Consider the following 22,755-nt stretch of genomic DNA (forward strand, 5'->3'; position numbering starts at 1 on the left):
ACTCCTTCCGATATATTAAAATTTTCCACGACCCCAATTGAAGTCAGCATTGTTAAGCAAGCACGAAGAACAAATACACAGGATAGAAATTGATGAAAAGATTTAAGATTTGCGTGATTTTTGACAGCGCACCTAATGTTATGATCAACAGAAGCGTTTGTTAGACATTAGTGTTACAGAGGAGCCGCATTGAAGAGAAATTAAGTATTATAGCTACAATTCATTTACCTTGAAATTATGGTTAATTTTACAACGCGCGTGATTGTTTTTAACATCGCACGGAATGTCGTGATAAACAGAGCTTGTATCAGGTAGTTAAGTCTTTAGCGTTTGTTTGTCATTAGCATCCCAGGGGGACCGCATTCAGAGAAATGATGAGAATTTGAAGTAACCATCAGTCGGGGTTACATAAGATTAACTACCTCAGGTTGTTCGAGTCGTCAGACGAAACAGACCTTAATATTGGCCCGGTTGAATGGATTTCTGATTATTTTTTGTTTTTAAAAGTTGACAACTATGAAAAAGTTTGGAGGTTTTATTATTATTATTCATATGCCCTAAGCACCAAAGTTCCTAGAGCCACTAAAACGCATGATCCGACCTTCATAATATGTAATGCCAGGCGATTGCCGGTAAAATTTCTCAGAGTTCTATCTTCTTAAAGTATCAGTGACAAAATTCGCGCAGTTTAGCAGGAATCCCCCAGAGTGTGAGATCTCGAGTATGTTACCAAAGACGAGCGAAAGGGGCAGCTGTGATAAATAGCGATGCCAGAACTGCGACACGTTGAAGTAACAATTATTAATCGCACTTTTCCGAGTTGGTACATTTGCTGTTGGAATTCGCACGAATCGTTTTATATAGCAGGCGGTGAAAATATTGTAAGACAGTAGAGATAGGTACTATGGTAGTGATAGGTCTTGAATATGAAAGTGAGGAATTTGTAGTATTTATACCGAAAGAGAGGAAAGCCGATAATATGGCTTGGATCTTTGGCAAAAATCTGAATCGAACGGCTCAAAATGAAAAAAAAAATGATAAAGATCTAGTTAGGAATACAGATTGCGCTAGAAATTTAAATTTTCAAATTATTCGTAACTGGACGATTACTGATTTGTTATTTTAAAACTAGGCGAGGCGTGTTTTCCTGAAATCTCCCGTCTTTGCATTATTGGCGGGGGCAACAAAACATCCAATTGCTTGAATATATCTTTATGCGCACATGCGTTGATGATGTGCGCTAGATATGATAATGAGAGTAGTTTCATATTTACCCTCAAGGAAAGAAAATCTGGTGTTTATTGTGGTTTTTCATTGTTTTGGAACGTTTTTGGTGGTTTTTGACTGTTTTCAATGCTTTTATGCATCTTATAGCAACTGTCGGTACACGGCTAGTAATCCATTTCCAGGTAGATTACCAATTTTATATCATACTATTTATATTATAATGGCTCTTATCATATAATATATATATATAAATACGGTTTGCAGGCGTTCAAGTAGGAACTATAGTAGGAACTAAACAAAATATCCTAGAGTTTAATAAGTAATATATTCTATTCCATCCGTTCTCCCAATCGAATTGAAATTTTTCCGATTGCCTCCAATTTGCACAGTAACTAGAATACTACTTTGACAACCACGATGTCCACCGATCTGATCATTGAAAATGTGAGCGGAGACGCAACTATGGAGAAGAGGCGACGAAGGGTGAGTTTGTATTCTATGTTTATTTTTTCGCAACATTTTATTCGACCGAAGTCAGTAAGTATGAAGAAAAAGGATACTCCCGTAGTATGTGAATCAAGATGGCAAACTCCGGAACGTAGTATGTGTACCAGGTTAGGGTTAAGCCATAATTTCAGGTACAAATACTACGGGAGTCACTTGGCTAGTCCCCGAACTCGTAATAGAACTAAAATGAGGAAAATTAAATTAAAAATTACATAAAATTATGGCCTAACCCTAACCTGGTACACATAATACGTTCCGGTGTCCGCTATCTTGGTTCCCATACTCCAGGAGTACCCCGAAGTCAGTAAGTATGAAAATAAGAACGTTAATAGGTTGTTATGGGTACGTTAACAAAACGATTTCGCACAAAATTGAAACTCCAGGGCTACACACACGAGGCGAAAGAAAAAGGCGTGAAAACCACGCCGTCGAATCGAGTGAGAGAGAAAACGTAGTGTTTAGTAAAAACGTCCCCATAACAATAAAGTCTGTGGCGACCTAAAATACAACTTAAACTGACTACGATCTTAATCTAACAACTCCGTTGAGCTTTATGTATGGATAAAAACCAAGTCTAAGCAATCTATTGGCAGTGTACCTTGTGGTCTGTAGAATACAGCAACTAAAATTCAACTAACGTTTTTACAGAGGCGGGAAAATGCGGATTCAAAAGGACCAATCAAAATCGTTTCATCTTTGGGTGAAGGAAAACTATTGGACCGTTTCCAATCAGCTGTTTCAGAAAAAGACAAAAAAAAGAAGAAATTCGATAAAAACGAAAAAATGAGACAAATGCAAAAAGAAAAACGAGAGAGAGAGGTCGCGAAGTTCAAGGCTGAGGTATGGACTTTTAATAGTTGTATTTCGCTCCAAAAAAAGCTTCAAACAACCATTGTGAATAGCTACTTATGTTATAACCAGAATACTATCATAATTTACAATGCTTAGGGTAAAATCGGCTCAAAAGTCTGTATAGAATGTTTGTACAAAAGAATTATTTTCGCTCTCAAGTTTTCCAAATTAAGTACTTCACAAATCAGTGCCCGATTGTGCAGATCCTTGCTTCAGTGAAAAACGTATAAAAGAAAAATATTGAGCGGGGGGGAGAGGGGGTTTCGGTGTTGTTTCAATAATATTGTCAAATAATTTTGTATTATTGGTATACATAATTATGGACACGTCGTAAACTATTCAAAATATGCTAAATCCGGAGTGCAAGATATTCGTTAGTGATTTTGAATAACAGAAGAAATAACTGAAACAGGCTTTTATAGACAATGAGAGAATAATAATTAAACTTTGACTATGATATCAAAAAAGGCTTGGAACCACTGACGTAATGGCTTGGATTTTCTTTCAAGGCACGCGCGACGTTACGACGAGTCAAATTCCCGGAATTTTTGTGGCAGACGAACGCGATCACCTGCTGTATCACGTGACACAAACGTATCATTATTACAGCATAATCCCAAGACAATTGTTTTGAGCAGATGTTATTTTAATAACGCGCTGTTAAAAATGCAGTAAATTTGTTTGTAAATTCACAGTAAATTGAATTTTGTTTGTTATTATCTATCTAATAAATCGACCGTTGAGGATTAATGGACTCTTTGTCGACGTGAGGCTGACCACTCGTTCTTTACGGAATCCAGACCTCCTGAAGTATGCGCACCAAGATGACGCACAACCTGAACTCAGGTTGTGTACCCGGTTAAAGTTCAGGCTGTGCGACATCTTGGTGCGCATACTTCAGGAGTACCTCCAAATCAATACACGAAGTAATAGCATATCCAACCTTAACTGTCAATCACTACCTCTCATTACCCTGTCATTGGTTCGACTCCTATGACGTTTAATGTTGAACTTTCGGCGTCGAATAGTTTATTTAGAATAGGATATAAATTCCATATTTATCCCGTGGGAGAGGAAAGCCGATAAGTCTGGTTACCAGTTCATGTCGGGTATGGGATTAGTTAGCCACATGGCGCTGGTCAGAAACAGCATGCTTCAATTTTCACATCTACCAACATCTGAAAAAAATAACTAGTTAAAAGATTTCGTTTCCTGGAATGGCAATCACACAAGACGCCACGGTTCGCCATGTGATTTTGCCGCCTAAATTGGCTTCCTTTTACCGCGAATAATCCTAAAAATTCCGCCCTAGTCAAGTTAACACAACGGCACTACAGACTAATTGCCTAATTGGTATTACTTTATGACATCACAGATCAACGCACTTCTTGAAGACGACACGCCGACTCTGAAGCCTTCTGAGAAAATGGCGACTTTTGTGCCAAAGCTGAAAGGAACAGTGAAGGTAAGGCATATAGAAGGACATGGAACAGGGATCCCCCCAAACGTTATAAATAGACGTTAAAAATCTCTTGTGGTTTATTGTATACTTGGACTTGGACTAGCGGTAAACAAAATTATATTATTGGATTTTTGGTACGCCTGAAGTATGCGCACTAAGATTTCAGGTTGTGCGCCATCTTGGTGCGCATACTTCAGGAAGTCCAGATTTTTTTATGCGTATTTTATGTATATATTTGTGGATGTCATTTAAACGGTCATATCCCGATGAATGTCTGAAAAATATAAATTCATGTGGTTCAGGGTAAATTTGAAGAATTGGAGAAGAAAAAGCAAGAAGATGAGCGGAAAAAGGCTGCAAATGAAAGAAAAAGAAGGAACGAAAAGGATCAGCGGGACAGGAAGATGATTGAAATTGAATTAGCAAAAAAGAAATTACAAGAGGTATGCGAGCATGGGTTCGATTTTTAATGATATTTGATCGGCACTCCAGAAGTGTGTGTACCAATATGGAGATAACTGATTTTATTCGCCTACTTTACATCAAGTTGTGTAAAGGGACTGAAACCCATGAGCAGGTGGTGTATTAACTAGGCTAACACAGACAGTCCCGAACTCGTAATAAAACCAAAATGAGGAAAATTGGAATAAAATTATGGCTAAACCCTAACCAGGTACACAGACTTCGGAGGTACCGTTTGTTCAGCATTTTACCCAAACAATGCATTTAGTGTCTTATTTTTTTAAATGGGAATGGTGGCGTATGTGAGCTTCTGGAATACTTTTCAGAGTATGTTTGTCGTGACTATTGGTGACATCGGTTCAAAGCCTTCAAAATTAAGAATTAATTGTGAGAGAGAAATACAATGAGAGAAGAGAAAAGAGAACCGCTGACACGGAACGATGACAATGAAATTGAAAACGAAAGATTAAGCGTGAGGTTTTGTGATGTCACGGGGCTTATGATATCATAATTCGATCCATGATTTCTCTCATAATTCATCAACCATCATTCATAAATTCGTCAAAATTCGCCGTTTTATGAGATAGCCATTTTTAGGAACTCTATGTCGTGCACTGCAGATACGAAATTAAGATATACCGTAATAATGAAATGCTTGGTTCTATTATTTGTAGTTTTTCACACATTTCAGTCGGGCATTCAATGGTTTATTTTTTTACCAATGCTGGAAGCACATTACATACACTTGATAAAAAACCAAGGTGCATTTGAGGCTGACGATAATCGACCGTCAGTATTATTGAAATTATCTCGCCTTCCAACCAATATTAAAACCACGTATTACTATGAATATGAAAGTAATGCTCAGTTATTTAGAAACGAAAACCGATGAGATGGCATATTCATATGATCATGTATCATTCTCTTCATGTATCAATCTCCATTTTAATTTCAAGTTTTCAAATCTAAGCTAGTCTACCATGATGTCTTTTTTATCCCCGGGGACAATAATGACGACAAGTTCGGTTTTTCACGTATCATTCTCTCACTTTTTATGTCATATTTTTCATTCCCACGCAATTTTTATATCGCGTGAGAAGAAAGAAAGAGAATAAATAAATGTATTACGGTTGGAGAATTGAACACATAATTGTTAATTTGCTTTAAAATAGTAGTCACCGCAAATGGTGGCTGCTTTGTTTGTGTCACTGTTTCGTGGCCTCGTAGGCACAGTGTCTCACAATGTCAATCTGACTTGGCATACTCCGGATATGAAAGGTCTTACGAACTAACCTACAAATTTCAACATAATTTCGTTTTCAGAAACAAGAAGGAATTGAGAACTGCGAAGATGAGACACAATTCACCACAAAAGGCAGAATAAAAAAGCCTGGTAAATTGAACGCTTCCAGTTTCGAAGAAATGGCAAAGAAAAGGGAAGAAAAAGAACGAAAAAAGGCTGAATTAGAAAGGAAATTGAAAATGGAAGCAGAAAGAAAAGCGTTCAAAGAAATAAGCCAACAGAATCAGGTTAGTCTCTTCAATATTCAAAAGTTGGTAAACCCTTGTCAAGGGCAATTTAAATGTCTGGGGTTCGAATCCCATCCCTGCTATTTAGATCAGGGTATGGGAGAGTAGGAAATAAGCGAACAGAACCAGATAAATCTGTTTAGTCAGGAGTTGATTAACTTTGTCGGAACAGCAAGATAAAGGTCTTGAGTTTGAATCCCACCCCTACTACATGACCCAGATTCAAGGAATTCAACTCTTTACGAATTTTTTTTACAAAACAAACAAAAAAACAAAATCAACAGTAATTTCGGTATATTTTATTTAACTTCGCTTTTCTGCGCCTTCCTTCCTAAAAAGACCGTGTGTGCAGCCACTGATATCTTCTTCCAGAATCAATCCGAAGAGGACAGTGATTCAGAGACCCAGCAGAAGGAATCACCGGCACCAGTCAAGAAGCCGAAAAAACTTTCAACAAGGTTTGATGAGATCGCCCTAGCACGGGAAGAGGAAAAACGGAAAAAGGCTGATCGGGAAAGCAAGAAAAGACTGGAAGAAGAAAAAAGAATGTTCAGAGAAGCAAAATTGGTAGAGATTTTTGTGTAATTTTTGGTACTCCTGTAGTATGTGAAACAAAACGGCGGACACCGGAACGTAGTATGTGTACCAGGTTCGGGTTAGGCCATAATTTCAGGTACAAATACTACGGGAGTCACTTGACTAGACCCGAACTCGTAATAGAACTAAAATAAGTAAAATTGGAAAAAAATTATTGCCTAACCCTAACCTGGTACACATACTACGCTCCGGTGTTCACATACGTCGGGAGTACCCCGAAGTCAGTAAGTATGAAAATAAAGAACGTTAAGAGGTTGTTATGGGTACGTTTACAAAACGATTTCGGCACAAACGATCATACATTATGTTCATTTCAACTAAACAAATTGAATGTCCCTTAACAAGTTCATTAAGTGATTCAATTTGAACTTACCAACACAATTGTTGGGCCTTTCCATTTCACCATTTGCGCCTCACTTAAAAATAGTTTGCCGACCACTAGCTATTCTTCTAAGTATCTAAATCAGGGGTGCGCAACAGACGGCCCGCGGGCCACAACCCGGCCCGCCAAGACAATAAGTGTGGCCCTTGTCAACACTCAGATATTTTCCCACTAAGCATCAAATTTTTAACCTGAAAGTTTATGTTCAAAAAAGCGCACACACGGGTTAAAATCCATAAATTCAAGGCCTTTTGCCTTTATTTCTGTAAGACTAAGCTATAGCCTTTTTGTGGTGAAAATTTTTCAATTCATTATGTACCCGAAAGATCTTAAATTTTTGAAATGGCCCGGCTAGATGTCAGAAGTTGGTTATATGGCCCGCCGACAAAAAATGTTGCACACTCCCGCTTTAAATGAACCACTATATATTACTGCGTCGATACCTTTTCCAGGCCGCTGGTGATGAAGAATCTGACCCCAGTACCGGAAGTTCAGAGGAAGTTACAACCAAACCGAGTCGACTTTCAAGTTCATTCACAAAATTTGATGTTTTGGAAAAGGAGAGAATTGAAAACGAGAGAAAAAGAATTCAAGAAAGAAGGTTTGTATTTTGTTAAATTCTGTATGAAAGAATGGTTTGCAATCTTTTTATAAGTGGGACCCAATGAACCATTCTAGAGGCTGATGCGTTCCTGTGCAATTGATTATATAAATTAAATCTATCTATGTCAATAAAAAAAAAAACAGAAAACAACCATTTTCACGGGGAACACCTAAAGGTCTTCAACCGAAAACTAGTAAAACAACACTCTCATTATATAATCATCTTATACCTGTGTATTACCGTAGATTACGGTATATTCAAAAACTTTCTGTTTCAGTTATTTTTTGTCTTCACTCTTACTCTTAAGTTTAAAAACTTCTTGTCTGGGATCCGAAAACATTTGTCTTGACTGATTCTGCATAAGTGCGATAGTGACGCCATTTGCTCTAAAGCTGACATGGGCAAACTGCAGCCCGCGGGCCAAATCCTACCCGTTGCGTAATTTAATGTGGCCCGCCTGATTCTACCACAACCAAACCAAAACTAAAATTTTGGGGCTCCCGAAGTATGCGAACCAAGATGGCGGACATCGGAATGTAATATGTGTACTAGGTTAGGGTTAGGCCATAATTTTAGGTATAAATACTACGGGAGGCTCTTGGCTAGTCTTCGAACTGATAATAGGACTAAGATAAGGAAAATTGGAAAAAAATTATCGCCTAACCCTAACTTGTTACCCATGTTACGTTCCGATGTCCGCCATCTTGGTTCGCAAACTTCGGGAGCACCAAAATTTTGATGTTTTAGCTGAAAAATAGACCAAGGAATTTGTTGATATTGCAATTAAATTTAATTTTTGCACGAGTTTATTGTTTTTACTTTCGCTTTTGTGACACTAAATATTCTCATAAAAATAACTTTTCACGCCACACTTACATGGCCCGCCAGTCTATATGAGCAAAACTTTTGGCCCCGAGTCTAAAGACATTTCCACAGCTGCTTTAGATTCTAGCATAACAGAGTTTGGTCAAAACGTGTTTTCGAACACATCTTGAACCCTTTTGTTAAATTTATTTTGCTGTGTTTATTGTGAAAAAAATGTTGTGATAAAGCTTTATCGGCTTTATCGTTTTATCGGCTTTCTTCTTTTAGGACAAATATGAGTATAATATAACATCCAATGTTCTGGAGCATTCTTATCAATTGTTTTATCTTCCATACTTTTATCTAATCAGGAAAAAACTTCTTGAGGAAGAAATGAAAATATTTGAGGAATCGAAGAAAAATTTACTGGAAAACCAGGAAAGTTCTGAAGAAGAAGCGGAAATACAGAAAAAGAAGGTAAATGTATGGAAAGTTGTCTCTGGCTAAGGATATAACTATATTGAAACATTCTTGGAATTATTTGTTTCAGACATTAAACGACGCAGTAAATGGGTAACGTGCACCGCAACTAAATACAACTAGTTAAATTTGCAACTAGTTATACTTGGCGTTTCGAAAGTTATGTATTACATAGTAGTAAACGTAGCTTACATAGTGGGTTACAAATAGCGCAGTTGATAACTGGTGTTATATTTGGTGTTTGGAAGATTGATGTAAAGCGTGTCATGATATCATAGCTTACGTAGTGACGTACACACAATTTCAAAATGAGGGAACCCGTTGTTAGTCAGTTCGATACAAAAGATTACCCGTTGTTACAATTTTAAACCTCGTTACTGATTGTATAATATATAATGATTAATTTCAATAATATTTTATTAAAATTTGTGATGATCAATAGCATAGGTTGCGGTGGTCTAATGCGGTGATTTCCAACTTTTTTTCAAGAGACCAAAATTTAAAAAAAATCGTAAAATCTCGCCACAAGGATATGCTCACATGTTAAACGGAATTTTGTGCTTTTGTGGCGCAAAATTACATGACTAATATAAAATAATAAGTATAACATAACCTCCAAATCATCATTTGCTGTTGATTAGGCCATATCTTGTCTTGGTTGAATAAGTTAGACTCTATACTTGTTGTTTCATGGAAAGAGATTATGCTTTTCCTTATTATATTTATAAAACTATCTTGTTCAAACATCCTTGTGGCAACTGAAACATACCTCGCCAAAGTAGGAAGTAAATAAGGAGAAAGGACTTGTAGCTCAATGCATTATACACTAGTACACCTGATATAAAACAATCATTTTTACATGACATTTATTTTGTCCTATTTGCACCTGCACCTGATTCATTTTCTTCTTTATATTACAGAGCACAAAACAAAAAAGGCCTAGGAGATTGGATTCATCACTGACACAGTTCGACATCATGAACCGACAGAAACTGCAGGAAAAACGGGAAGAAATACAGCGGGAAAGAGCAAAATTACTGGAAGATGAAAAAAAAATGTTTGCCGAACAGAAGAAAAAAATGGTGAGATTTGACTGGATTATTGAAAAGGGGGATCACCCTATAACTTTACGTCTCTTACTAATTTATTAATGAGTTTTATTTTATGCTGTTTACTAAAATAATGTTCGGTTATTGACAAGCCAACAATTTTTCGCATGCCAACGTTATGAATACTTCTGCCACCGCACCTCTGATTACCCTGCGTGGGTTCGCAGGATCGAATTCCGTCGATACTTATGTGCGAGAGGAGTGCTGGACTCCTTGCCATTCGTATGGTGATTTACGTGACCGCGATAATTGAATGATTAAACCGTCCTAATGGCTTTCCTATCCCCCGGGATTAATGTGTAAATGCTAATCATATCCTTCCAAACTCCCTTTACAGGCGAGCGCTCAATCAGATGATTCTCTGTCAACATCTAGCGGCACTGATTCAGAATCAGAACGAGATTCGCCTGAAAGCGATAAAGAAAAGTCTGAGAACGACAGGAAAAAGAAGAAATTGACAAAACGGCGTAAGAAGCCTAAAACCAACGAAGGAAAACCGTCTAAGTTAGATGGATCGAAACTCAGGTTTGATGTCTTGGAAAGACAGAGAATGGAAAAGGAACGCTGGCAAATTCAGGTGAGCTTGGATAAAGCCGAGTCAGACTCGACGATTAGCGAATTTTTCTAGGCGTCAATGAGACAATTTTGATATTCCTGCACGTCGTGCACGAGATTGCAGGTTTCAATCATACAGGGGAATGCCTATGTACAACAGTTATATAGTTAATTGTTGATTGTACTTGTAGTTCTGGAGAAAAAAGCGATTTTTTCACAACAAACTGACTGGTTGGGTTCTAGGAAAATTTGCTGCAGGTAATTTCTCCTCATAGGAAAAATTGCTCATGTGAAAAACAGATTATGATAAAAACAGTTAGATTTTATTCAAGAGCATACCCTAACTCTAACCCTATGAACCTAGATGTATGTTATGCGGCAAATTTTTCAGACATGGGCTTGTTGGTGTATTGTTGCACACGGGCACAAATATGTTTAATATTTTTACTGACTAGTCCCACTCCTCAACCCAACTCAACTATACTTTCATGTTCGTATCTTGCAGGAACAGCGCAGAAAGTTACTGGAAGAAGAGAAGAAAATATTCGAAGAAGCAAGGAAACAAAGACTGGAAGGAAACGAAGAGAATTCGGAAGAAGATGAAAACAAGAATATTAAGGTGAAAATGTCTATCTTTTTTTCGTCGCTCTCACTTAAAATTTATCTTCTTCTCTCTATATTTTCAATTTTCCACGCTCTTTAAAAAATTTATTTTTCTCTCTCTTTATAATTTCAATGTTACTTTCTTTACCAATTTCTCTTTTTCTCTATTTATCTTCCCAAGTTGAAATTCATTCTTTTAGTTTATCCAAGCTCTCATTCTAAATTTCTCTCGTATTTGTCTCTTTCTTTCTCTTTATATTTCTCTCTCTCGTATAAATTTAACCTTCTCTCTCTTTATATTTCCAAATTGACATCCATTTTATTAATCTTTCCAAGCTTTTTTTTTTAAATCTCCCCTTTCCTTCTATCTCCAAATTGACATTCATTCTTTTGATTTTTCCATTTTCTCTCTTGAACTTTCTTTTTCTCCCTCTTTATATTTTTAAATCAAAATTCATTCTCTTAATTCTTCCAATCCTATTTTTAAATTCTTTCTCTCTCTCTCTCTATCTCTTTATATTTCCAAATTAATATTCATTTTATACATTTTTCAAGCTCTCTTTTAAAATATCTCTTCCTCTCTCTTCATATTTTCAACTTGAAATTCATTCTCTTTATTTTTCCAAACACTCTTTTAACATTTATTTTTTTTTTCTTTATATTTCCAAAGTGACATATATTCTCTTACTGTTTCCAATATTTCTAACAAAATTTGTTTTTCTTTCTCTCTATAATTCCAAACTGACTTCATTCTCTTGATTTATTCAATCGTTCTATCAAAATTTCTCTTTTTCTCTCTCTTTATATTTCCAAATTACATTCCTTTTTCTCTCTTTAAATTTCCAAATTTAAATTCCTTCTTTTAATTATTCCTTTTTCTCTATTTATATTTCCAAATTAAAATTCAATCTCCTAATTTTATAAAACTTTCTTTTAAAATTTCTTTCTTTCTCTCTATTTATATTTCCAAGTTGAAATTCATTCTCTTAATTTTTTCAAACTCTCTTTTAAAACTTTTCTCTTTTTTTCTCTATTTATATTTTCAAATTTAAGTTCGTTCTCCTGAATTTCCAAACTCTCTTTTGAAATTTCTCTTTTTCTCCCTCTATTTATATTTCCAAATTAAAATTCATTCTCTTAAATTTTCCAAACTATCTTTTGATATTTCTCTCTTTCTTTCTTTTTATATTTCCAAATTGAAATTCATTCTCTTAATTTTTCCGAACTATCTTTTAAAATTTCTCTCTTTTTCTCTATTTATATTTCCAAATTGAAATTCATTCTCTTAATATTTCCAAACTCTCTTTTAAAATTCCTCTCTTTCTCTCTATTTATATTTCCAAATTGAACTTCATTCTCTTAATATTTCCAAACTCTCTTTTAAAATTTCTCTCTTTCTCTCTATTTATATTTCCAAATTTAAATTCATTCTCTTAATTTTTCCAAACTCTCTTTTAAAACTTTTCTCTTTTTTTTCTCTATTTATATTTCCAAATTAAAATTCAATCTCTTAAATTTTCCAAACTCTCTTTTAAAATTCCTCTCTTTCTCTCTATTTATATTTCCAAATTGAACTTCATTCTCTTAATATTTCCAAACTTTCCTTTAAAATTTATCTCTTTCTCTCTATTTATATTTCCAAATTAAAATTCATTTTCCTAATTTTTCCAAACTACCTTTTGATATTTCTCTCTTTCTTTCTTTTTATATTTTCAAATTGAAATTCATTCTCTTAAATTTTCCAAACCATCTTTTGAAATTTCTCTTTTTCTTTCTTTTTATATTTTCAAATTGAAATGCATTCTCTTCCTTTTTCCAAACTATCTTTTGATATTCCCCCCATTCTCTCTAATTATATTTTCAAATTGAAATTCATTCTCTTAAATTTCCCAAACTCTCTTTTAAAATTCCTCTCTTTCTCTCTATTTATATTTTCAAATTGAAATTCATTCTCTTAATTTTTCCAAACTATCTTTTGATATTTCTCTCTTTCTTTCTTTTTATATTTTCAAATTGAAATTCATTCTCTTAAATTTTCCAAACCATCTTTTGAAATTTCTCTTTTTCTTTCTTTTTATATTTTCAAATTGAAATTTATTCTCTTCCTTTTTCCAAACTATCTTTTGATATTCCTCTCATTCTCTCTATTTATATTTTCAAATTGAAATTCATTCTCTTAAATTTTCCAAACTATCTTTTGATATTTCTCTCTTTATTTCTTTTTATATTTTCCTATTGAAATTCATTCTCTTAAATTTTCCAAACCATGTTTTGAAATTTCTCTCTTTCTTTCTTTTTATATTTTCAAATTGAAATTCATTCTCTTAATTTTTCAAAACCCTTTTTTTAAATTTTTCTCTTTATTTCTTTTTATATTTTCAAATTGAAATTCATTTTCTTCCTTTTTCCAAACTAACTTTTGATATTTCTCTCTTTCTTTCTTTTTATATTTTCAAATTGAAATTCATTCTCTTAATTTTTCCAAACTATTTTTTGATATTTCTCTCTTTCTCTCTATTTAAATTTCCAAATTTAAATTCATTCTCTCAATATTTCCAAGCTCTCTTTCAGAGTTTCTCTTTCTCTCTCTTAATATTTTCAACTTGGAATTCATTCTCTTAATTCTTCCAAGCTCTCTTCTAAAATTTCTCTCTTTCTCTATTTTTATTTCCAAAGTTAATTCCTTCTTTTAATTTTTTCGAGCTCTTTTTTAAAAATTGAAATTCATTCTATTAATTTTTCTAAGCTCTCTTTTAAAATATTTCTCTATTTAAATTTCCAAATTAAAATTCATTCTCTAAATTCTTCCAAGCTCTCTTTCAAAATTTCTCTCTTTCTCTCTCTTTATATTTCCGATTTAAAATTCATTCTCTCAATTTTTCCAAACTCTCTTTAAAAATTTCTCTCCTTTCTATTTATATTTCCAAATTGAAATTCATTCTCTTAATATTTCCAAACTCTCTTATGAAATTTCTCTTTTTCTCTTAATATTTCCAAATTGAAATTCATTCTCTTAATTTTTCCAAACTCTCTTTTAAAATTTCTCTCTATGTATAATTCAAAATTGAAATTCATTCTCTTAATATTTCCAAACTCTCTTTTAAAATTTTTCTCTATGTATAATTCAAAATTGAAATTCATTCTCTTAATATTTCCAAGCTCTCTTTCAAAATTTCTTTCTTTCTCTCTCTTTATATTTCCGATTTAAAATTCATTCTCTCAATTTTTCCAAACTCTCTTTAAAAATTTCTCTCCTTTCTATTTATATTTCCAAATTGAAATTCATTCTCTTAATATTTCCAAACTCTCTTATGAAATTTCTCTTTTTCTCTTAATATTTCCAAATTGAAATTCATTCTCTTAATTTTTCCGAACTCTCTTTTAAAATTTCTCTCTATGTATAATTCAAAATTGAAATTCATTCTCTTAATATTTCCAAACTCTCTTTTAAAATTTCTCTCTATGTATAATTCAAAATTGAAATTCATTCTCTTAATATTTCCAAACTCTCTTTTAAAATTTCTCTCTATTTATAATTCAAAATTGAAATTCATTCTCTTAATTTTCCCAAACTCTTTTTTAAAATTTCTCTCCTTCTCTCTCTATTTATATTTCCAAATTAAAATTCATTCTCTTAATTTTCCCAAACTACATTTATAAATTTCTCTTTTTCTTTCTTTTTATATTTTCAAATTGAAATTCATTCTCTTAATTTTCCCAAACCCTTTTTCAAAATTTTTCTTTTTCTTTCCATTTATATTGCCAAATTTAAATTCATTCTCTCAATATTTCCAAGCTCTCCTTCAGAATTTCTCTTTCTCTCCCGTAATATTTTCAAATTGAAATTCATTCTCTTAATTTTCCCAAACTACATTTATAAATTTCTCTTTTTCTTTCTTTTTATATTTTCAAATTGAAATTCATTCTCTTAATTTTCCCAAACCCTTTTTCAAAATTTTTCTTTTTCTTTCCATTTATATTGCCAAATTTAAATTCATTCTCTCAATATTTCCATGCTCTTCTTCAGAATTTCTCTTTCTTACTCTAATATTTCCAAATTGAAATTCATTCTCTTAATTTTTCCAAACTCGCTATTAAAATTTCTCTCTTCTTTCTCTTTATATTTCCAAATTGAAATTCATTCTCTCAATATTTCCAAGCTCTTCTTCAGAATTTCTCTTTCTTTCTCTAATATTTCCAAATTGAAATTCATTTTCCTAATTCATCCAAGCTCTCTTTTAAAATTTCTCTCTCTCTATTTATATTTCCAAGTTGAAATTTATTCTCTTAATTTTTTCAAACTCTCCTTTAAAACTTTTCTCTTTTTTCTCTATTTAAATTTTCAAATTTAGGTTCGTTCTCCTGAATTTCCAAACTCTCTTTTGAAATTTCTCTCTTTCTCTCTATTTATATTTTCAAGTTGAAATTCATCTTTTTAATTTTTCCAAACTATCTTTTGATATTTCTCTCTTTCTCTCTATTTATATTTCCAAGTTGAAATTCATCTTTTTACTTTTTCCAAACTATCTTTTGATATTTCTCTCTTTCTCTCTATTTATATTTCCAAATTTAAATATATTCTCTCAATATTTCCAAGCTTTTCTTCAGAATTTCTCTTTCTCTCTCTTAATATTTTCAACTTGAAATTCATTCTCTTAATTCTTCCAAGCTCTCTTCTAAAATTTCTCTCTTTCTCTCTTTTTATTTCCAAATTTAATTCCTTCTTTTAATTTTTTCGAGCTCTCTTTCAAAAATTGAAATTCATTCTATTTATTTTTCCAAACTCTCTTTTAAAATTTCTCTCTTTCTCTCTATTTAAATTTCCAAATTAAAATTCATTCTCTCAATTTTTCCAAACTATCTTTTAAACTTTCTCTCTATTTATATTTTCGAATTGAAATTCATCTTCTTAATTTTTCCAAACTCTCTTTTAAAACTTTTCTCTTTTTTTCTCTATTTATGTTTCCAAATTTAAGTTCGTTTTCTTAAATTTCCAAACTCTCTTTTAAACTTTCTCTCTTTCTCTCTACTTATATTTCCAAATTAAAATTCATTCTCCTAATTTTTCAAAACTCTCTTTTACTCAAATTAAAATTCATTCTCTTAATTCTTCCAAACTCTCTTTTAAAATTCCTCTCTTTCTCTCTATTTATATTTCCAAGTTGAAATTCATCTTTTTACTTTTTCCAAACTATCTTTTGATATTTCTCTCTTTCTCTACATTTATATTTCCAAATTTAAATATATTCTCTCAATATTTCCGAGCTTTCCTTCAGAATTTCTCTTTCTCTCTCTTAATATTTTCAACTTGAAATTCATTCTCTTAATTCTTCCAAGCTCTCTTCTAAAATTTCTCTCCGTTTCTCTCTTTTTATTTCCAAATTTAATTCCTTCTTTTAATTTTTTCGAGCTCTCTTTCAAAAATTGAAATTCATTCTATTTATTTTTCTAAGCTCTCTTTTAAAATATTTCTCTATTAAAAATTTCCAAATTAAAATTCATTCTCTTAATTTCTCCAAACTCTTTTTCAAAATTTCTCTCTTTTTCTCTTTATATTTCCAAATTTAATTTCTTCTTTTAATTTTTTCGAACTCTCTTTCAAAAATTGAAATTCATTCTATTAATTTTTCTAAGCTCTCTTTTAAAATATTTCTCTATTTAAATTTCCAAATTAAAATTCATTCTCTCAATTTTTTCAAACTCTCTTTTAAAATTTCTCTCTTTCTCTCTATTTATATTTTCAAATTAAAATTCATTCTCTCAATTTTTCCAAACTATCTTTTAAACTTTCTCTCTATTTATATTTTCGAATTGAAATTCATCTTCTTAATTTTTCCAAACTCTCTTTTCAAACTTTTCTCTTTTTTTCTCTATTTATGTTTTCAAATTTAAGTTCGTTTTCTTAAATTTCCAAACTCTCTTTTAAACTTTCTCTCTTTTTCTCTATTTATATTTCCAAATTAAAATTCATTCTCCTAATTTTTCGAAACTCTCTTTTACTCAAATTAAAATTCATTCTCTTAATTCTTCCAAACTCTCTTTTAAAATTTCTCTCTTTCTCTCTATTTATATTTCCAAATTAAAATTCATTATTTTAAATTTTCCAAGCTCTCTCTTCATATTTCCATCTTGAAATTCATTTCCTTAATTCTTGTGAAATTTCTTTTTCTCTTTTTTTTTCCACATTGAATTCATTCTCTTAATTTTCCAAGTTCTCTTTTAAAGTTCCTCTTTCTCTCTCTTTATATTTCCAAATTTAAATTAATGCACCTAATTTTTCACAGCTCTCTTTTTAAAATTTTTTTCTCTTCATATTTCCATCTTGAAATTCATTCTCTTATTTTTTCCAAACTCTCCTTGGAAATTTCTCCTTTTCTCTCTTTTTATTTAACACTTGAACTTCATTCTCTTAATTTCTCCAAGCTCTATATTAAATGTTCTCTTTCTCTCTCTTTATATTAATAAATTCATGTTCATTCTCTTAATTTTTTCAAACTCTTCTAGGAAATTTCTCCTCCTCTTTCTTTATATTCCAAAATTGAATCTCATTCTAATTTTTCCAAGCTATCCATTAAAATTTCTTTCTCTCTCTCTTTATATTTCCACATTAATATTCTTTTTTTTTTTAAATTTTTTCAAGCCCTTTTTTAAAATTTATTTTTCTCTCTTTTTATATTTCCACATTGAACTTTATTTTCTTTATTTTTCCAAGCTCTCGATTGAAATTTCTCTTTCTCTCTTTTTATATTTTCAAATTAAAATTTTTTTTTCAATATCAATTCTACTTAATCTTACTCCGAATGTCACGTAACTTAACTTAACTATACTTATCTATCACAGTTTAAAAATCTAGAATCAACATATCACCCCCCCCCCCCCCCCCCCTCATTCGTAATAAATTAGGTAAGCAATGTCAAAACGCGAAGATTCAAGTTCTATTAATTTGTCCGATTAGTATTTGATGCTTTATGGGAAAAAATCTAAGTGTTGACCGGGGCCATACTAAATGGCTTGGCGGGCCGGGTTGTAGCCCCGGCCTCTGTTGCACACCTTAGTTGTAAAATCTAAACTATAGTAGCTCCTCACTTATCGTTAGATATCGGTGGGTGATCGTATAGGGCCGGGTTCGGAGCAAAAGGCGTGAATAATCATCGTTAAAAAAACATTCAGATAAAACTAAACTTCAATAAAACGAACTAACTTTTTCCTTTTTCCTCAACTCTGCTTCCTCTGTTTTTACTTTCACTCCCATCTTTTCTTTGCATTACTTATCTTTTTGTTACTAATTCTTACTTACTCTTTTCCCCCATATTAACATTTTTCTATTAACTCTTCTCTTTTCTCCAAACATTTTAGCTAACTTTCTTTTACTTTATCTCCACACTTTTTTCTCCAATATTCATAATCCTTTTTTTATTTTCTGCGTTTCCTCATTCATTTCTTATTCTCTATATATTAAATATATCACTCTTTTTATAAGCATAGAACACACACACACACACACATTTAATATGACACTTCTAGCGTTCTGTTTACATAATTCACCCTTCTCTCAAATTATAATTTATTCTCTCTTTAATTCTCCTATATTTTATCATTTATCTGTTTTTCTCTCTATACTATTTTTTAATTTTAACTTTCACTCCAGTTAATCTTTCCTTATCTCCTTAATAATCATCTTTTTCAGGCACACAACACACATTTTATGTGACACTTCTGCGTTCTCCCATATTTTCTCTTTAATCTCCTTTTCTCTGTACTATTTTTTTACTCTCAACCTTCACTCCAATAAATCTTTTTTTATCTCTTTATTTACCATCTTTTTCAGGCATACAACACACACACATTTAATATGACACTTCTAACGTTCTGTTCACACATCTCTTCCTTCTCCGAAACTATAATTTATTCTCTCTTTCATTCTTCCTATATTTTCTCACTTATTTATTTTTCTCTCTATACTATTTTCTTTACTCCCAACTTTTACTCTGACCCATCCTTCCTTATCTCCTTCATTATCATCTTTTTCGGGAATACAGCAGTGCACAGCACACACACATTTTATGTAGCACTTTCAGTATTTTGTTCACACATTCATCCCTTCTCTCAAACAATAACTTATTCTCTCTTTCATTCTTCCATTTTTCTCATTTATCACTTATTCTCTTTATACTATTTTTTTACTCCTAACTTTCACTCCAACCAATCTTTGTTTATCTCCTTCCTTAGTTACCATCTTTTTCAGGCATACAACACACACACACACATTTTATAAGACACTTCTGGCGTTCTGTTTACACATCTTTCCCTTCTCTCAAACTATAATTTATTCTCTCTTTAATTCTCCCATATTTTCTCATTAATCTCTTTTTCTCTCTAAACTATTTTTTTACTCTTAATTTTCACTCCAATCAATCTTTTTCGGGCATACAACACACACACACACATTTTATGTGACACTTCTGGCGTTCTGTTTACACATTTCTCCCTTCTCTCTTATGTCAGCTTTTTCTCTAGATTTTTCAATCCTGCCTTATATTACTAACTGATTTGTTATTTATTTATTCCTTTTAATTTGGATAATAATTTTCTATCTACTCACATTCTACCTACCTCAATACCATCTCTCTCACAGACACACAGGCTCTTTTTATCTTTTACCCCATATCCGAACTCACTTCTCTAAACTTCCCTCTTTCCCTATTATTTTATTTCATTCCTTTTTTGCTATCAATCGTTCTTGAACTCCTTCATTATCATCTTTTCATTCAAGCATGAAATTCTCTCACTTCTATTTACTTTAACTCCGATCACACATCTCTTCCTTTAATTACATACTTTTCCTAGCCTACTATGAGCATTTGTAAACTGAAGTTTATATACAACACCGATTATTCACCCAGCCAGTGATATCTAACGATGTGTGAGGAACTATTTTCAAAATGACTAAGTACTTTTTCTACCCAGTTTAATACATACTGGGTGAAGTGGAGAGAGGCGTGGATTTCTACCACGGGTCTAACGCTTTAAGTGCCAGGTCATTGCGGCCACAATAGTTTTGGAATGATTAATTTTGTTTGGAGATTTGTTTCACTGTATATTCCTTTTTGTTAACTATTTTCCGATTTTACAGAAAGCGAAGGATGTTGTTTATTTTTAGGAACGAGGAGAACATAGCCTGTCTTTTCTTATTTTTCAGGACAATTCTTATCCCGCTTTCACTTTCAATCTTTTCGCACTTCCACTAACCAGTCAGGCCTACTTATATTCGCTTTTCAATTTCATGTCACTATGTAAACCAAAATTTCTCATACTGTGTGATGCGGTAGAAAGGAGCGACGGACCTCGTTTAAATTATTTATCAAAACAGGCACACACACCTCCTTAACATTTGCACAATAATTTGTTTAAAGCTCTCTTTATTTTTCACAAATGTGTCGCAAATTTTTTTTATTTGCCTAGTGCACCGCCAACAAAAAAGTTTGATAACCACTGATGTAAACAGTCACAGACTTTTTAAACTCGACTATTGGGCCGCACGATGGCTTAGCGGTTCTTTTCTTAATCCTTCTACTTTTTATCATTTCAGTTTCTTTTTATGTTTCAATTTCACTCTGCAAAATTCAACCCTTCACTGTGTTTTAGTTATCTCTTCAACTAATCACAGCATTTCTCAATCCTTTCATTTCTACAAAATATTTTATTTCTTTCATATTTTTCTTTTTTTACACAAACTTCAAGTGTTTTATTCACAAACTTCTCTTTTCTTTTTTTCTTTTTTTTCCTTCTTTATTTTCACTCTAATAAATAACCTCTTAACTCTCTTATTTTCCATTTCTTTCCTCAATCTCATTTCTTCACTAACCTTTTGATTTTATTTTAGTTTTCAGTTTCTTTCTAAGTTTTTTTCCTCACACTTTACTTGCTCTTTTTCTCATAATATTTACCCACCCAACCTTTGTTTTTATGATTTTCCCGTTTTACAAGTGTTTCCATTCACGATTTCCCCCTTCTTATTTTCTCCCTTTTTTATTTTCCCTCTAATAAATTACCTGCTAACTTCTTTTCTATAGTCATCTTTCTTCTAAATTTTCATTCTTCTTCTTCTTCAGTTTTTTTCCGAACTTCAGTTCTCGCTTATTCAGTTCTCTCATTTCTCCACTATATTCTCCCTTTTCTTCTATTTCAATTGTTTCCACAGTTCTCCTTAATTTTCTTAATTTCTTTCTCTATTTCACTTCTTTTTCATTTCTAGTTTAATTTTCTTGATTTTTCATACAATCTTTCTTCTATACAAAATATTTCACGATTTCCGATCTTTCCACAAATTTTCCATCTTTTCTTTTCAATATCACTTCTCATTCACGCTCTTCTTCATTTTCACTCTAACGTTCTTCTTCCCTCCCCGCTCTAAATTTTACAGGTAGCGTCACCTGGTGGTGTCCCGAGCAGACTCGACTATTCTAAGACTCGGTTCGATATTATGGCGCAGCATAAAATGGAAGAGGAGCGTCAAAGAATAAGAGAAGAGAGGGCGAAATTACTCAACGAGGAGAAAAAATTATTTGAGGAAGAGAGAGAGAGAATAAAGGTTTGTATTTCAACATAGTTTCAGTTGTTGCTGTAATTTTGCTCAGAGATGAGTCTTCTTACTTCTGAGTGAGTGCACATGACTTTGCTGTTCAGAGATGAGTCTCCTTTACTTCGAGTGAATGCCCGTAACTTTGCTCAGAGATGAGGCTCCTTTACTTCGAGTGAGTGCACATAACTTTGCTCAGAGATGAGGCTCCTTTACTTCGAGTGAGTGCACATGACTTTGCTCAGAGATGAGTCTCTTCACTTCTGAGTGAGTGCCAGTAACTTTGCTCAGAGATGAGGCTCTTTACTTCTGAGTGAGTGCGCGTAACTTTGCTCAGAGATGAATCTCCATTACCACAGTCTGAAATCATAACAAATCTTCTCCTCTTTAGGAAGAAGAAAATGAAACAGCTGAAATGGAACCTACTGAAAAGTCTTTAAAAAAGCCGAACCGACTCGATAAGTCATTCACAGAATTTGATGTGATGGCCAAGCGAAAGAAAGAGGAAGAACGGGAAAAAATTCAGCAGGAAAGCCAGAAAAAGCTGGAAGAAGAAAAAAAGATGTTCCGGGAAGCAAAGAAAATGATGGTAACGAGTCAACTATTTTAGTTCTAAGTTGTGATATACGGCAGGGGTGTACAGCCTGACAAAAATAACCGTGTGAAACCTCGGGCCACACCTTTATTCAACTTAGACTTTCTAGTGGGTACACAAAAGTTTGTGTTGTAATATATAAATTATCATGCTCTAGGTCAGGGTGGTCCAAACCCAGGCCTGCGGGCCACATGTGGCCCGCCTCTCCATTATTTGTGGCCCGCGTCGCATTCGAAGAGTAATCAAAAAATCGCATTTCGCGTTGTTTCGTAATAAAATTAATCAGAAAAATCTTTTGACATATTGTTACATCAATAATGTCACTGAATTGACTAGTGTTATGGTTAGCTGAGGCAACTAGCGAAGTTGAATGCTGTCTAAATTATTTTCTGGCTTTTTATCTTTTT

The 22,755-nt window shown here is 32.7% G+C and overlaps 1 protein-coding gene across 2 annotated transcripts in view; it reads left to right on the top strand.

Annotated features, from left to right (window-relative positions):
* The first annotated feature begins 1,526 nt into the window (after nucleotides 1–1,526).
* The window catches only part of LOC120343897 (uncharacterized), a 31,296-nt gene continuing 10,067 nt past the window's right edge, over nucleotides 1,527–22,755 (top strand). The window contains exons 1-13 of one of the 2 annotated variants that reach the window (XM_078112818.1): nucleotides 1,527–1,710; nucleotides 2,383–2,574; nucleotides 3,962–4,051; nucleotides 4,351–4,491; nucleotides 5,834–6,040; nucleotides 6,413–6,607; nucleotides 7,472–7,620; nucleotides 8,799–8,910; nucleotides 9,828–9,989; nucleotides 10,354–10,593; nucleotides 11,077–11,190; nucleotides 21,598–21,765; nucleotides 22,145–22,342. In XM_078112818.1, coding sequence (XP_077968944.1) covers nucleotides 1,645–1,710; nucleotides 2,383–2,574; nucleotides 3,962–4,051; nucleotides 4,351–4,491; nucleotides 5,834–6,040; nucleotides 6,413–6,607; nucleotides 7,472–7,620; nucleotides 8,799–8,910; nucleotides 9,828–9,989; nucleotides 10,354–10,593; nucleotides 11,077–11,190; nucleotides 21,598–21,765; nucleotides 22,145–22,342 — 2,034 coding nt within the window. In that variant the 5' untranslated portion in view covers nucleotides 1,527–1,644. The remainder of the gene's footprint in view (nucleotides 1,711–2,382; nucleotides 2,575–3,961; nucleotides 4,052–4,350; nucleotides 4,492–5,833; nucleotides 6,041–6,412; nucleotides 6,608–7,471; nucleotides 7,621–8,798; nucleotides 8,911–9,827; nucleotides 9,990–10,353; nucleotides 10,594–11,076; nucleotides 11,191–21,597; nucleotides 21,766–22,144; nucleotides 22,343–22,755) is intronic. The other variant, XM_078112819.1, reaches the window with a different exon arrangement.

This window comes from Styela clava, chromosome 5 (genome assembly GCF_964204865.1).
Source record: "Styela clava chromosome 5, kaStyClav1.hap1.2, whole genome shotgun sequence".
NCBI classification, from domain to species: Eukaryota; Metazoa; Chordata; class Ascidiacea; order Stolidobranchia; family Styelidae; genus Styela; species Styela clava.